A 13,760-nucleotide genomic window follows, 5' to 3' on the forward strand; every position below is an offset into this window, starting at 1 on the left:
TTTTATTTTATTTTATTTTTCCTTTTTGGAGGCATTAAATTTGGTAAGGTAATATAACATCTCTGTTCACTTACTAGGAGGATTCATTTAGATGTTGTGGGAATCAGGATTGTATTTGTCTTTTAAAACCCATATCTTTGTGACCAAATATGGATTTGGTTCATGATCTTGTTGGATATCCTTAAATTATACATCATAAAAATACGGGTTATTTGATTAAAATAGATGAAATAATCCTAAATTTATTAATTTAATTTTTCACATTTTTCCTAAAAATGAACCATTTATAACATGTTTTTGAAAATATATAAATAACCCTAGAGAATACCCAAAGTGAAGCAACAAAATAAAATTTAAGAAAAGGGTATTGCATTAGTTACCCTTATTTCATGTTTGGGAGAAAAACATGAGAGAAAGTAAATAAAATAAAAATAAAAATTAAATAAATATTTTTATACCCTTCTTTTTGAACTTATTTTACTTATTCATATTTTTTATATAAAATAAATAATTAAAAATATATAAATTTTTACTAATTTTAATCAAATTCGACTTTATTTACAATTTTTTTTAATGATAAAACCATTCACTCTTTTTTTAATGATAAAACCAATTTTTTGTTTTTTTTATAACCGAGAAACTTTCCGTTGTCAAACCTTAAGACTCTCTCTCTAAGGATAATAACCATCCAACAACATGATAAAATCAAATATGAAAAATAATTTTCCTTAATTATTTTTGAAAGGAGCAATGCCTTTTATCATCCATGGGTTTAAAATGGAAAAACATAAAAATGTTTCTCCCTCATTCAAAAATTAATTAAAAAATAATTTGTCTTAGCATGGTACTTTTCAAAGAGCAAATATAACCTGCCTTAAATTATCCATGAATTTAAAAATCCCACCCACTCACAAATTATCATTATAACAAAAAGGGTGTCAGATCCTATATCAATAATGGACCTTTTTAGTATCATTCAATGATCCAATTTAGAGTGTCTATGGTGCGCATTTTATAAAAGTAATAGAAAAATTAAAAGTGCTTTCAAGAATATAATATATTTAGAGTGCGTTTGATAGTAATTATAAAAAACGTTTCTCACCCTTTTAACATTTGAATAATAAAAAAATTTAAGGGTTAAAAAGTGTAAAAACATTTATAAATTCAATGCCAAACGAACTCTTATAATGCGTTTGTCAATGATTTTTATAAAATATTTATAGCATTTCTAAGATTTGAAATTTTTTATCTTTCAAATACTAGAAAGATTAAAAATAAAACTCTTACTATAATCACTGTCAAACGTACTCTTAAACAACCCAGATTATAGCATTTTTTTTCATAATATATAACTTTGTTCTAGGCTACATTTGAATTTTGGTTCTAGGGAAGAGCCGAAGTGCAGCAACACAAATAAATTTGACAGAAGGATGTTGGAAATTGTTATTATTTGGCTATATACAAGAGCCACCTCCAAAATTGTCAATGTAACAAGGACACCACTAACATTTCAGTAGCCTGCCATTTAGAACATCTTTACAAAGTCTGAGATTGCATCAAGGGATTTTTTTCTTTTTCCTTTCTTTTGTTTATTCTTCTTCTTTTCCCTGGGTTCCAATTAGTAGTAGATGGTGCATGAGGTAAAAGAAGATGACCAAAACAGCAGCTCGTGCATGTTTATGAATCTGTTTTTCAAAGAAATTAAGCAGCTCTAGGGGTCTAAAACGATGAAGAAGCCGGTTCCAGATACTGACCTCTGCAGAGTTAACTTGGAAAAGGCTGCTGGGAGCCAGAGCCTGCGGTGGATTTCTTTTGAATATTTGCTGAAGCTGATGATTCAGAGGGGGATTTCTCTTGAATGTTTGCTGAAGCTGATGGTTCAGATGGAGTGGGGATTGATTCTCGTCGCCATTGTAGATGAGGGGTGGAATAGAGAGGTCTGTCAACGGCAATCTTTCCCTTGATGTGAGTAAACCGTGCTTGCACTGGCATTCCAGCATCCTGGGGTGGTGCAGATTTTCCAGTGGCCATGTCTGCCTTTCTAAAAACCTACATAGTCCAACATTTACAATGAAACAGCAGTAGAAAAAGTGAATCAAGAGTAGTTAATGAAAATGAATTCAACATCAATATTAGCCATCCAGAGTCAGACATCGAGCACATTAGTTAAGATTTTCCCCTTTCCCATTTGAGGTTAGTCCATCAGATATTGCTCCAGTAAAAAAAAATTACCCAAAGAACAATGAATGGGAGCACATGGATTCATATTTAAAATGGAAACATGACAGGAGACAAATTCAACAATTACTCCTTGGAAGTGGGACAGTACCTGACCACAGTCACTCCCTTCTACGTTTTGGGGTAGGGAAATGAAAGAAGTGAGCCAAAACTACAAATGCAAATAAATTGCAACTCAATTCCACTGACTATTAGCTTATTTAGTTTGAAATTCAAACACTTGACAGGATGCACCACTCATGGCATTCTAGTCAGCCAATATTGTACAAGACACTAATGATATCACGTTTGCATCTAGGAGGCAGTGATCCTGATAACACTGAGGTGGGAAGTTTTCTTCCCAAATATTCATTGTTGAAATTGTTCAAGGCAGATCCCTATACTAGTCAGATGAAAAAAAAAACATAAGAAGAGCCAGGGAATCACAGTTGAAGGTTCATGGATGTAAAATAGAGTGCCATCATCGAGGCATTAAAGGTGTCTCCTAACATCTTATGACTATTTAGAAAAACTCAACCCCAGCACCCACACACCACACACACCCTTTTCTCCTTTCTGCACCTAACAATGTCAGAAGATATATCAGAAAGTTTCAACACAACTACCATCCCTGGTCAACTCATATATATCATATGGAAATTTTATGAGATGTCATCATAACCTATAAGCCAGCCCAAGCTTGTCCAGGTAAATCTTGTCTCATGAAAACTTTCTAAAACACTCCCTTGCCTTGCCACATGCAGCGCCATATGTGTTTATCTCATCAGGTTTTCCAAAGATTAACTTAACCAAACCAAACCAAAAATAAGAAAAAAAGAAATTAGAAATAAAGAAATGCATAAAAACATTGTTTCATGTTTTCCTTCACTACCACAGCTTCATCTTACCATATCAATGATCAAATTGATCCTCTACAAGAATTTTAATCAATTGGTTACCTTTACAGTTCTTGAAAAAAATGAGGTCCCACTCAATGCCAATGCTTTGTTAACAGACTCCACACTGGCAAAAGTAATGAAAGCAGACCTAAAAGAGAAATATTACATGTCATTATCCTGCATCAGAAAGCCACAATATATAGATGGCACCTACCATGGTATTAACTGCGATAGAATAGCTGAATGAATGATATTTACCTCTTTGGTTGGGCAATTGTTTCATCAGTCAAAATAACAACATTGACCACCAACCCACATTTGGCAAAGTGATTTGATAAAGCTTCTTTAGTTGCTGCAAAATGTACCTGATATTTTCCACAGGAAAGGGGCAGCAAGCTTACGAACCAATTTTAACAGCACCAGTTAAAATAGAAAGGATTCATCAACAGCAAGAATACTGAAAGATTGTGTTTATTTCAACTGGCATATATTTGATTTCATGTTTGCAGAAGATTGAGATCACATCACAGTCTTCAGGTGCCATACTAACAGCCATAAATCTTCCTGAGGGTTTCTCCATTTATTCACTTATATTTTTTGGTCTGATAAAAAACAGGAGGGTTTGAGAGTTGCAGCAACTCATGGTTAGTTAGAAGCCTTGCTACCTACCGTCTTCAAGTCATTTCCTCCACCAATCAAGAGAATATTTTTAACAATTCTTCCCACAAGAGAGTTTACTCAGGACAATCTATTTCTATATCTTTGTAATTCATATCATAGTTATCAACTCATAGTAGACCTCACAAACATTCCCAATGATCACATATATATCTGCAAAGATGCAGGCACCTTATATAGTATAATAAAAAAATAATTTTTTGGCAAAGCTTCTAGTGAGCCCACCCATTGTAACAATAAACATCTACAACATCATTAGCACTAGAAAAATACATATTTTGAATTCCATAGCCACCAATTGGATTGCCATTCCGTGGCAATTTTTGAGAAAAAAAAAATTATGAGATAAATCCTGTAACCTCAGATGTTTCATAAGTTTGAATAAGTTCCATAATAAACCTAGTACCCCAACATTCTAGATGGTTGCCCCAAGCACAGCCTGAATCCACTGAACCTGCATCAGTCAGCCTCACTTTTTTTTGATAGGTAAATAAGCAAATAGATTAAAAGCACAAGAAGGCGCACCAAGTACACAGAGTATAGAAAGAGTGCCAAAAAACAAGCAAAAAGAGAAAACAACAAACCACACCCCAAACCAACAACACTAAGCCCTGACAAGCTAAGGACAACAAGACAAACAAAACCAAGCCTCACTAGCAAGAACAAACCATAGAAACTTCAAAAGGGATTTGCATGATAAATGCATTCAAATTAACAACTCATTATGCCCTTGAGGCCTAGCTCAAGTGGCAAAGGGATGGGAAGAGTTTGTGGGAGGTTCCAAGTTCAAGTTGCAATGGGGACAACACCTATCAAAAAATAAAATAACATACACAATTCATTATACGACCTTGGAAAAACATATAGAATGTTTCATGGAGTTTACATTTGTTACATATACAGTTCTTGGCTCGATATCTTCCTCTGGATGTCTCAATGTACCTGCAAATGCACAAGTAAATAAATTTCTTGCACCACTTACCTCTTGATACAGTATGATGAACAATTGTCATCATTGTAAACTATTCTGGTAACACCATGACTGACAAGAAATCTAATAAAGACATTGTAATGGTGGTAAAAATTAAATGTGCCTCAACAACTAAGTTTTTGACAGGTAACTTATCAATGATAACATCAAAGTTCATTCAGTAACTTGCATGGGTGGCCCAGGGGTAAAAAAGCAAACCTGAGCTGAACCATGAACTCGAATGTCCTGGTTCTAGCACGGTGTTTCCTTGTTATCAACATACATATATACAAATAGTTCACTAGGTAAAAAACAAAATTACCTCAGAACATAGTACACCAGAAGTTAAAAAGTCAATTCCTGACTGAGGAAGAGGGTAAAGGAAGAGAGGATAAACCTTGCAACTATTCCTTTCCATATTCGAGGCCTATTTATTTTTCTTTGACCCTTTCCTATCTATCTTGATTCTTAAATAGATGCCAGAGATTTTCTAGAAATAAAAAAAAATAAACAGAAATTTACTAATAAGAAGTGCTGTCTATAACCACCTCAAAATAGTTTTATAAATTTTTATGGCCTCATCCACGGATCCAACACTTGGGAAGCTAGAAAGATTGGGTGCAAAACAAAACATCTAAACAGAATTATTATTCAATTCATCATCCAAAAAAACACAAATCTGAATCATCACATGATACTGAAGACAAAAAAGTGGAATCACAATTGATGAGATAGAGAAAAAACAATAAAATGGCAGAAACCACTCCACATGCTCCTTTCCATATTCTCAAGATGTTAATCTTTCATTATTTTTTACTTAAAACCACCACACACATCATAGAGAAAACCTTGTCAAAATTTGACAATAATTAGCAACTCTTAAAACAAGAAAAGCCCCAATAATTGCATTATTATTATTCACTTCGAAAGGTTGCTCCAGAATGGCCTCACCAGAACTAGATGATAAATCAGGCTTTCCACCTCTTTTCAGATCTGTGTGCTTTGATCGAAGCTTACACATTTCCCTTTCAAGTTGATGAAATCTTACTTTCAAATCTAACATTTTCTGCAAGAGAAAAGGCTCAAATACTTCAACATATGGATCAACTCAAACATTCACTTGATAAACAAAATAAATAACATATATGGCTGCTGAAAATACTAGATGGTTGCATTTGGAATAAGGTCATTCTTGAGAGCTTGCATAGGATTGAAATTCAGTGATGTATTCATTTCTTAAACTCAAATTTAGCATCCACATAAAAACATCCAGAAACCTGAGCAAATGTTGCCTCTGAAACCTCTTCGGCCAGTTTTGTCTTTTTGGAATCTCCTGAAGTTTCTTTATATTGAACATCCATGTTCCCCTTGTCCACCAAAGAAACTGAACTGTTACCTGGGCCAGTACTACTCTCACCAAAGTGCCTCTTTCGGCTGATATTACTGGCACCATTTAGTTTGCCAGTATTACTCACACCACTCTCCAATTTCTTACATTTTCCAGAATTGTAAGCACCATTACCAAGCCCAGGAGCTTCTTGTTTACTATGTCTTTCAGTTGGCGAAGGAAGCACTGGTACACTCTGGTCTAGAAAAACTCCATTTTGCTCTCTAATAGAAATACCAGGTGCATCAACAGTTTTGCTCCTTTCAAATGTATTTTTTTGCGGTTTGCCCAATCTATCCCAAACACTACCCCGTGACTTGTCATACTGGTGGGATACTGCAGTGACCACTTTGGGAGAAAGACTTCTTCCATATGCATTGGCAGAAGATGTTTGCCTGGGAAGAGGATTATCTGCATATAGAAAGGACATCTCACCTCAATGTGATCAACTCATGTGTAATGCAGATTTTAATGCGTAAATTTATACTATAGATAACCTTGTAACTTCACGGATGCATAAGAAGGCATAATTTTTCTGCTCACACCTTTAGCGTGAATAGACTCAAAAATTGATATGCTTGCTTGTAAATCATATACATGGATTTAATGAACTTTCGAGACATATTTCAGTAGCCTTAACAAGTACAATACCTGCAATAGAAGACTGTAATCTTCTAGGATATGGCTGTTTTGAGGGTGAGAAAAGTTTTTTAGGCAAGTCAATGGCTTTACTATCAACAATCTGCTCTACAATATGCCAATGTTAGAAAATGGAATGCATTAGGGATAAAATTAGAAATCAAATAAATGGTTCACATTTGCCAACCTTCTGATATTTATCCATGTAGAGAATTCTTTCTTCTCCACTAGCTGGCATCACTGAAAAGCTATCCTTTCCAGAACATCCATGTGCCAAAAAATCATCATAAATGTCCTCAACTGGCTCAAGTTCACTTCGCATACCATTTCCAGACATCAGTAAGGATACCTTCTCAGTATTAATATCATTTGAAGGTGCAGCAAAACCTGCAGACCGTTGAAAGCCCTCAGAAAAGTCTGTATCATCTGGAAGAGTATAAAAAGCATAGGTTGATGGGTGGCGCAACTCCTCACCTTCAGTCTGCCATGGGAAATTATAATTTATGTCACCAATTTACCAAACAAAGAAAGCACTATTCTGAACAAAGAAATGCATCCATCATACCGATATTACAGGTGATCCATCATCATTGCTGGTGCCATGATTATGAAAGTTCCTTGACCTTTTAGCTCTGTACTCCATATCAGCGTCATTGTCATGGGGACTGCTGAAGGTGACACCCTTGGGATCCAATGGGACAATGCTTGTATTTGATTGATTGGCATAGTCCAAGAGAAGATCCCATAACCTAGATAAAAGTAATACAGACTATAAATATCAGAGTAACTAACACATGTATCCAAGATACACTTTCAATATTTGAATCAGGATTTGTTTTTTTGTCGCTACATTGTATACACAATATGTGAGCCAAACACATCCTTTTCAATGCCCCCTTTAGCTAAAACCCGAGCATTCAAATAACAATAACAACAAACAACAATGTTGCAGTACTTTTTTAAAATGTTTCAAAGAAACCGTTATTAGTTTTTTCAATGAGGATGCAACAGGTCTAGAATCATACTACCATGATACAAATTCCTCACTCCGTTCTCCAAGAAATGCCTCCAAATCATCTCTAGCTTGATTTCGATGCTTTCCATTACAAACGAGCACTGTAATATACTCCTAAAAAGAAGTAAAACTTCAGAGCATTATTCAACTATAAAGAGTATTATAAAAGTGAAGGTGTCAACATGCCAATGCCATAACCTAAGCTCATTATAAGCTTTTGACATCTCAACTAAAATATACAAGTTTCCTGCCAAAATTCAAAAATCTATTTTGGAAAATTTTCAGAGCTTTCCATGAAAAAAGGAACCAAATCCAACAGTCTCAATCCCATCTGCCAAAACCTATAGATGGTTTCATGAACAGCATGATACATAATGCTGAAGCCACAACCAAGAATCCTTTACACTCAATCCACAATATCTAAGAAAAAGAAACTATAATTCCAGGAGCAAAAAAAAAAAAATTTGCACAGAATCACAATGATAAGATAATAATTCCAACCCATGGAGGATTTCTTTTAGAGATATCTCTACCAAAGAAAGCTACTAAATAGTGCACCCAAGAGAATGGGTCTGAATATTTTCCTAATTCTTTTAAATTCTGATCAAATGATAGAACAAAACTCTAAACCCCACCCTACCCTTGCCCTGACTATCAAATAAGTTTAAATTTTTTAAAAAATAATCATAAAATGCATATTGAAAGGCTGAAAGCAGCCAAAAAACGGCAGGCGGTGGAAACCTTGAAAACTTCCTTTACATGCATTTTCCACTGTTTGGTTCCTACGAAAATAAATAAATAAAAACCCAGCCGACCCAACCAGATTTTTTCGAGAATAAAACAAGGAAAAAAAAATTAACAAGTAGGGTTCGGATTTCTTTTTTCTTAATTTATCTTGTTATTGTGATGGAAGTAGTGAGAATCCAAACGGCACATGAAGAAAGAGCCTGGAACGGGATGCAGAGTCAGGGGAAGTATAATCAAAATCCAAAGCCTGAAATGATGAAAAGGGTAGGGGGGAGTAGTAGAGAGAGAGAGAGATGAAGAGAGAAATAGAATTACAGCGAGCACGTCATCGGTGTAGTTTCCAAGGAATTCGAGAAGCTTGTGAGAAATAGAAGATTTGAGAGTGGTTGCCAGCGGAGAATTTATAGGGATCTTGAATGATTTAGGGTTTCCCATTTCGCAGCCCGCCTTCTGGAGAAACGAAGAGGACGAGACGATTAGACCAACAGTCTCTCTCTCTCTCTCTCACCACCCTCGCTCTTACTCAGACTGCCGCTGCTCTTCCTACTATCATTATAAGTTTATGTTTATTTTCGTCTTTGCCACGTCATTAATTAAAATTAATTAAATAATATCCTTTTCCACATTATATATAAATGATATTTTTCTTTTATAGAAAAAAAATATATAAAAAACAGTATTTTACTATTTTATATTTAGATTTCAAAAAAAAAATTTATTCTACAAATAATTAAAAACAATTATTTAAGAAGGGTTTTTTAAAAATTATGAAAAAAAAGCCTAAATTTCTAATATATATTGGGATGTAATTTCTAAATACAATGCACCATGGATATGAAATTTTTGTCAAATTTGAGTGAAGCTTAAAATATTTGTTAAATTTTATTATGAAAAATAGTTTTTTTCGTGTTTGATTTCATTATAATTAACATTAATTAAAATTTTACATATTTTAAAATTATGTAATCATCAAAGATAATATGAAAAACAATTTGAAAAAATATATAAAAATAATTATTGATTTTAAATCTTTTTTTTTCTTTTAATTTTTCTTTTTCTCTATTTTTCCCTTTTATTTTCTTTCCCTCGCATTTTTCCAAAAACTAAACATAGCCTATATGAATTCCATACATTAGAACTTAGACATAAGTCGAAGTCCAAGGCATAATTTGAAAAAACCGAATGACGATATGGGTACATCTCGCTTTTATAAAATATAATTCAATAACAAAATTATATGAAATTTCAATCTCCATTAAAAAAAAAATTAAAATTAGAAGTTTTAAAAAAAGTAAAAGAGAAGGAAATGAATAAATCACACCTCTACAGCATGAGCATAGTTTTAAACGGCGAGGTTAAGTGCACCTATACTCAAGGTGCAATCACTCTAATTATAGGGTCTTGCTTACCAAGACATGAACACACTTTATCAACTTTATTCTTCTTTTTTAAATGCTTTTATTCTTGAAATTTATATAATTTCTTTACTTTTTATATTAAATGCTTCATTTAAATAATTAAAATTTAAAATCTTTAATTACTTGGATTAGATTTTAAATTATATTTTATAAAATCGATACGTGCATTTCACTTTACTCAAACACACTTTGTGTTGCATCTTACGCCTGAGTGTGCCTTGTGCCTAAGCCGCCTTGTGCCTTTTAAGACTACGGGGACGAGGGGGGGTCAGTGAAGCACTACAACTAGGGAGTGGTTAGTGGTTGCCTTTAACAAGTATGCTGGGCATCCTTGCACACTTGTACTCCAATTTGCCAAGTTTTTCAGACTCACTTTTTTATGGGGTTAATCCCCCAAAGTTCTAAAAAGGAGATGAAATCACATAGAGATGTTTGGCATTTGGAGTACAAGTACAAACATGACACATCTTCAGATCTTCTTCAACCAGAGCTCAACTGTGCCTGCTGAGGAGTAAAAAAAAACACAAACCCCTGGCCTCCTGTCTCCTAAACTTCAATTTCAGATGGATCAAAGGCCAGGGCATCATGATTCCAACAAAGAACTAGGTAACATCAATTTCTATAAAATTATATTATAGTATAACTTTTGCTGCTTTTCACCATTTCTTACTAAATTAACTGTAATCAAATCAACCTTTTCAAATCTTCCAGGCTCATCTCCCTGGTCGTCATCCAAATGGAATCATAAAAACAAGCATAAAACTAAAGGCAGAGAAGAAAAAAAAAAAGATGGAAACGCGCCAGAGGATTAGCGCTTAATGGCTGTTCTTTTCACCACTACATGGGCTTACTCGACTGTCTAGGTCTAGCTGTTGGGAACACTATAAAGACTTTGCATCAGTTTTTAGAGCAGGTTTAGCCAAAAGCTTATCCTGTGAGAATTCAAATCATCGCCAAGAAGAATGACAGGCGAAGGTACTTCTGCTGAGGTTTATGTTTAACATTTTGTAAGATCTATATGACAACCTCAAGTGAGTAATTTCTCACTTTCAGATTAAATCATTTGTCACCATACCTCATCTTCAACAGTTGGCAGCTTTGTATTATGCTACTATAAGCTACTGAGCAAAGAGGTTCTGTTAATCTCAGCTCTAGGCATCCCTGTCACCTCATTTAGGTTTTCAGAAAAGCCATGAGGCATATTCCCTGCTGGTATTTGAGGAAAGATTGGACAATGGTACTCAACAAGAAACTACTAAGTATAAATCAGGACTGTTTCAGAGGGACTAAAACTTCCAATTAGTTTACTGAAAAGAAACGACACGAACAATTATATAAATTTGATGGTCGTTAAGAATCTAACATAGATTTGATGTCAGTTGCTCGAAGGTAATACCCATCAATGTTAAACCCAAAGCAGTCCTAAATGCTTGGAGAAACATGCTCCATTACAGACCCAATATATCTTAAACAGATATTAATACATCGTGGCATATGTATGATAATACTCCAAAACTGAATTCACAAGATGGTAGATGTAACCGACAATCACTCGCTAATTGGAAATCCCCTTTGAATAGTGTTTTTCAAACAATGAAGATCAACTTAATAAAAAAAATTTCTAAGATAACCAACACAAAAGAACATGTACTCCATCATCACAGTGGGATTTAAGCTCATTTTTGTTTAGTCTCAATTATGTTTCAACAACACTAGGTTTGGAAGAGGATGGACTTGTGAATGGCCAAGGCATTCAAGTTCAAATTCAAAAGCGAAAGATAACTATAGCCGAGACCGAAAACACCCATGTAGCACAAGAATTGTAAACCACACTTTTGATCTCCTTTTGTCAGGGGTGAGAAAGTTGGAACTGAATGGAGGGTGTTGTGCAGAAGAAAAAGAACAAGACAGAGAAAAAGAATACCGCATAAATGCATTGTACTAGCACAAGAATCATCTTGACTAATAATTCTGTTGCAGTTCATGCAGAACCAATGGCAAATTCTAAGACAGAGACCATCAGATTGCCATCCAAAGTTCTAATTCCCATTTGAGATTCAACTCAAGAAGGCAGGAAAAATCACAAACTGATGCTGATAGTGAATGTGCGCAATCCAACCACTCAATCCGAGAGTTATTATCTTACTGAATAAGATAAAATACAAGCAAATATGGAAATTCGATTACAGGTGAGGTTACCCAGTGATCATTGTGCCGGCACCTTCATCAGTGAGGATCTCTAGCAGGAGTGAATGAGGAAGGCGGCCGTCGATGATACTAGCAGTCCTAACCCCTTGTGCTAGAGATCGAACACAACAATTCACTTTGGGAATCATTCCGCCACCAATCTTCCCCTCCCCCTCCATTTTCTTAACCCCTTTTATGTCAATTTGCTTCACTAAGCTCGAGGGATCGTCCCGGTTTTCGAGAATTCCGGCCACGTCTGTTAACAAAATCAGCTTCTCCGCACCCAATGAGGCTGCCAATTCTCCGGCAACGGTGTCGGCGTTGATGTTATAGGATTGGCCAGTCTCGTCGGAGGCCACGGAAGCGATTACAGGAATGTGGTTGTTGTCAATGAGGGGGCGGAGGATAGTGGGGTCGACGCGGGCGACGTCGCCGACGAAGCCGAGCTGGGCGGAGTTGGGATTGGGTCGTGCAGTGAGGAGACGGCCGTCCATGCCGGAGAGGCCGACGGCGGTGGCACCGGCCTTGTTGATCAAGGAGACAAGGTGCTTGTTGACCTTGCCAACGAGAACCATGGTGACGATTTCCATGGTGGAGTGGTCAGTGACGCGGAGGCCATTGAGGAAGTTGGGCTCGAGGCCAAAGCGGCCAAGCCAGAGGTTGATCTCAGGGCCGCCGCCGTGCACGAAGACGGGGCGGAGGCCGACGCAGGAGAGGAGGACGAGATCGTTAATGACGGAGGCCTGAAGGTCAGGGGATTTCATGGCGGCGCCGCCATACTTGACGACGATGGTCTTGCCCCTGAACTTTTGGATGAAGGGTAGGGATTCAGAGAGGATCTCGACCCGGAGCTGACCAGCTAAGTCGGATTTGGAGGATTCTAAAATGGGTGGCTGAGAGGTTGAAAGAGAAGCCTTTATAGAAGGAACAATGGTGGGTCTATTGGGTGTGGAATTGAGAGAAGATTTGAGAAATGGGGGAGAAGTTTTATCAGGAAAAGGGAGGAGAGAGGAAGGAGAGGAAGAAGAGAGTGATAGGGTTTTAGGGATGAGCGAGTATGACATCTCCTGCCTTCTCCTTTCTTTCTACTGCTTCAGCTGCTTCTACCAGTGAGGCGGCTGAGATTATTGTTAAAAGAGTTCACTTATATACTCCTATATCTTTCTACTCCCCACAATCCCTTCTTTTCTCCCTCTGTTCATATTCCATGTTGGGAATTCTTTTCTCCCCCTCTCCCCTCTATTCATATTCCATGTTGGGTATTCCATCCCATTGGCATCTACCATAGCATGATTGGCATCTACCACAGCATGATTGGCATCTACCCTTGCATAATTGGCATGTTTCACAACATTTTTAAAAGTAATTTGATACTTGGTTCGTGATCATGAAACCACCTAGAGTAGAGGAGAGATGAATTGACAATTCAAGCAATTTAATCATACTCCTTACATTAGCAATTTCCATAACCAATAAGACAATCTCATAAAGAAACATTTGATAAAATCACTTGATAAAATCATGGATCATCCGATCACAAATCAATTTACCAATAAGAAATAAATGTAATAGAGTTTTATCTTATTCAGACGCACTTACACCT

At 36.0% G+C, this 13,760-nt stretch overlaps 2 protein-coding genes across 4 annotated transcripts; both read right to left on the reverse strand.

The window, feature by feature from the left end:
- Positions 1-1,400: 1,400 nt before the first annotated feature.
- Positions 1,401-9,088, reverse strand: LOC100854295 (uncharacterized). 3 transcript variants are annotated; one of them, XM_010650162.3, is made up of 11 exons: positions 8,868-9,088; positions 7,819-7,919; positions 7,356-7,539; positions 6,978-7,271; positions 6,803-6,893; positions 6,042-6,562; positions 5,716-5,830; positions 4,681-4,736; positions 3,375-3,481; positions 3,177-3,264; positions 1,401-2,049 (listed from the first exon to the last, which is right to left on the reverse strand). In XM_010650162.3, the coding sequence occupies exons 1-11, from the start codon at positions 8,985-8,987 to the stop codon at positions 1,765-1,767; spliced, it is 1,962 nt and encodes a 653-aa protein (XP_010648464.1). In that variant the 5' UTR covers positions 8,988-9,088; the 3' UTR covers positions 1,401-1,764. The 3 variants fall into 3 exon arrangements, with proteins under 3 accessions (XP_010648464.1, XP_059592161.1, XP_019075207.1); XM_019219662.2 differs by lacking the exon at positions 1,401-2,049 and adding an exon at positions 2,056-2,389 and having other exon boundaries at positions 8,868-9,075; XM_059736178.1 differs by lacking the exon at positions 6,042-6,562 and having other exon boundaries at positions 6,803-6,898; positions 8,868-9,075.
- Positions 9,089-11,880: 2,792 nt separating this feature from the next.
- LOC100252493 (acetylglutamate kinase, chloroplastic) lies at positions 11,881-13,556 on the reverse strand. The gene has a single exon (XM_002283469.5). It carries the CDS (start codon positions 13,219-13,221, stop codon positions 12,166-12,168), a length of 1,056 nt encoding a protein of 351 aa, XP_002283505.1. The 5' UTR covers positions 13,222-13,556; the 3' UTR covers positions 11,881-12,165.
- Positions 13,557-13,760: the final 204 nt, after the last annotated feature.

The sequence above is a fragment of the Vitis vinifera genome, chromosome 4 (genome assembly GCF_030704535.1).
Source record: "Vitis vinifera cultivar Pinot Noir 40024 chromosome 4, ASM3070453v1".
Lineage (NCBI taxonomy): Eukaryota > Viridiplantae > Streptophyta > Magnoliopsida > Vitales > Vitaceae > Vitis > Vitis vinifera.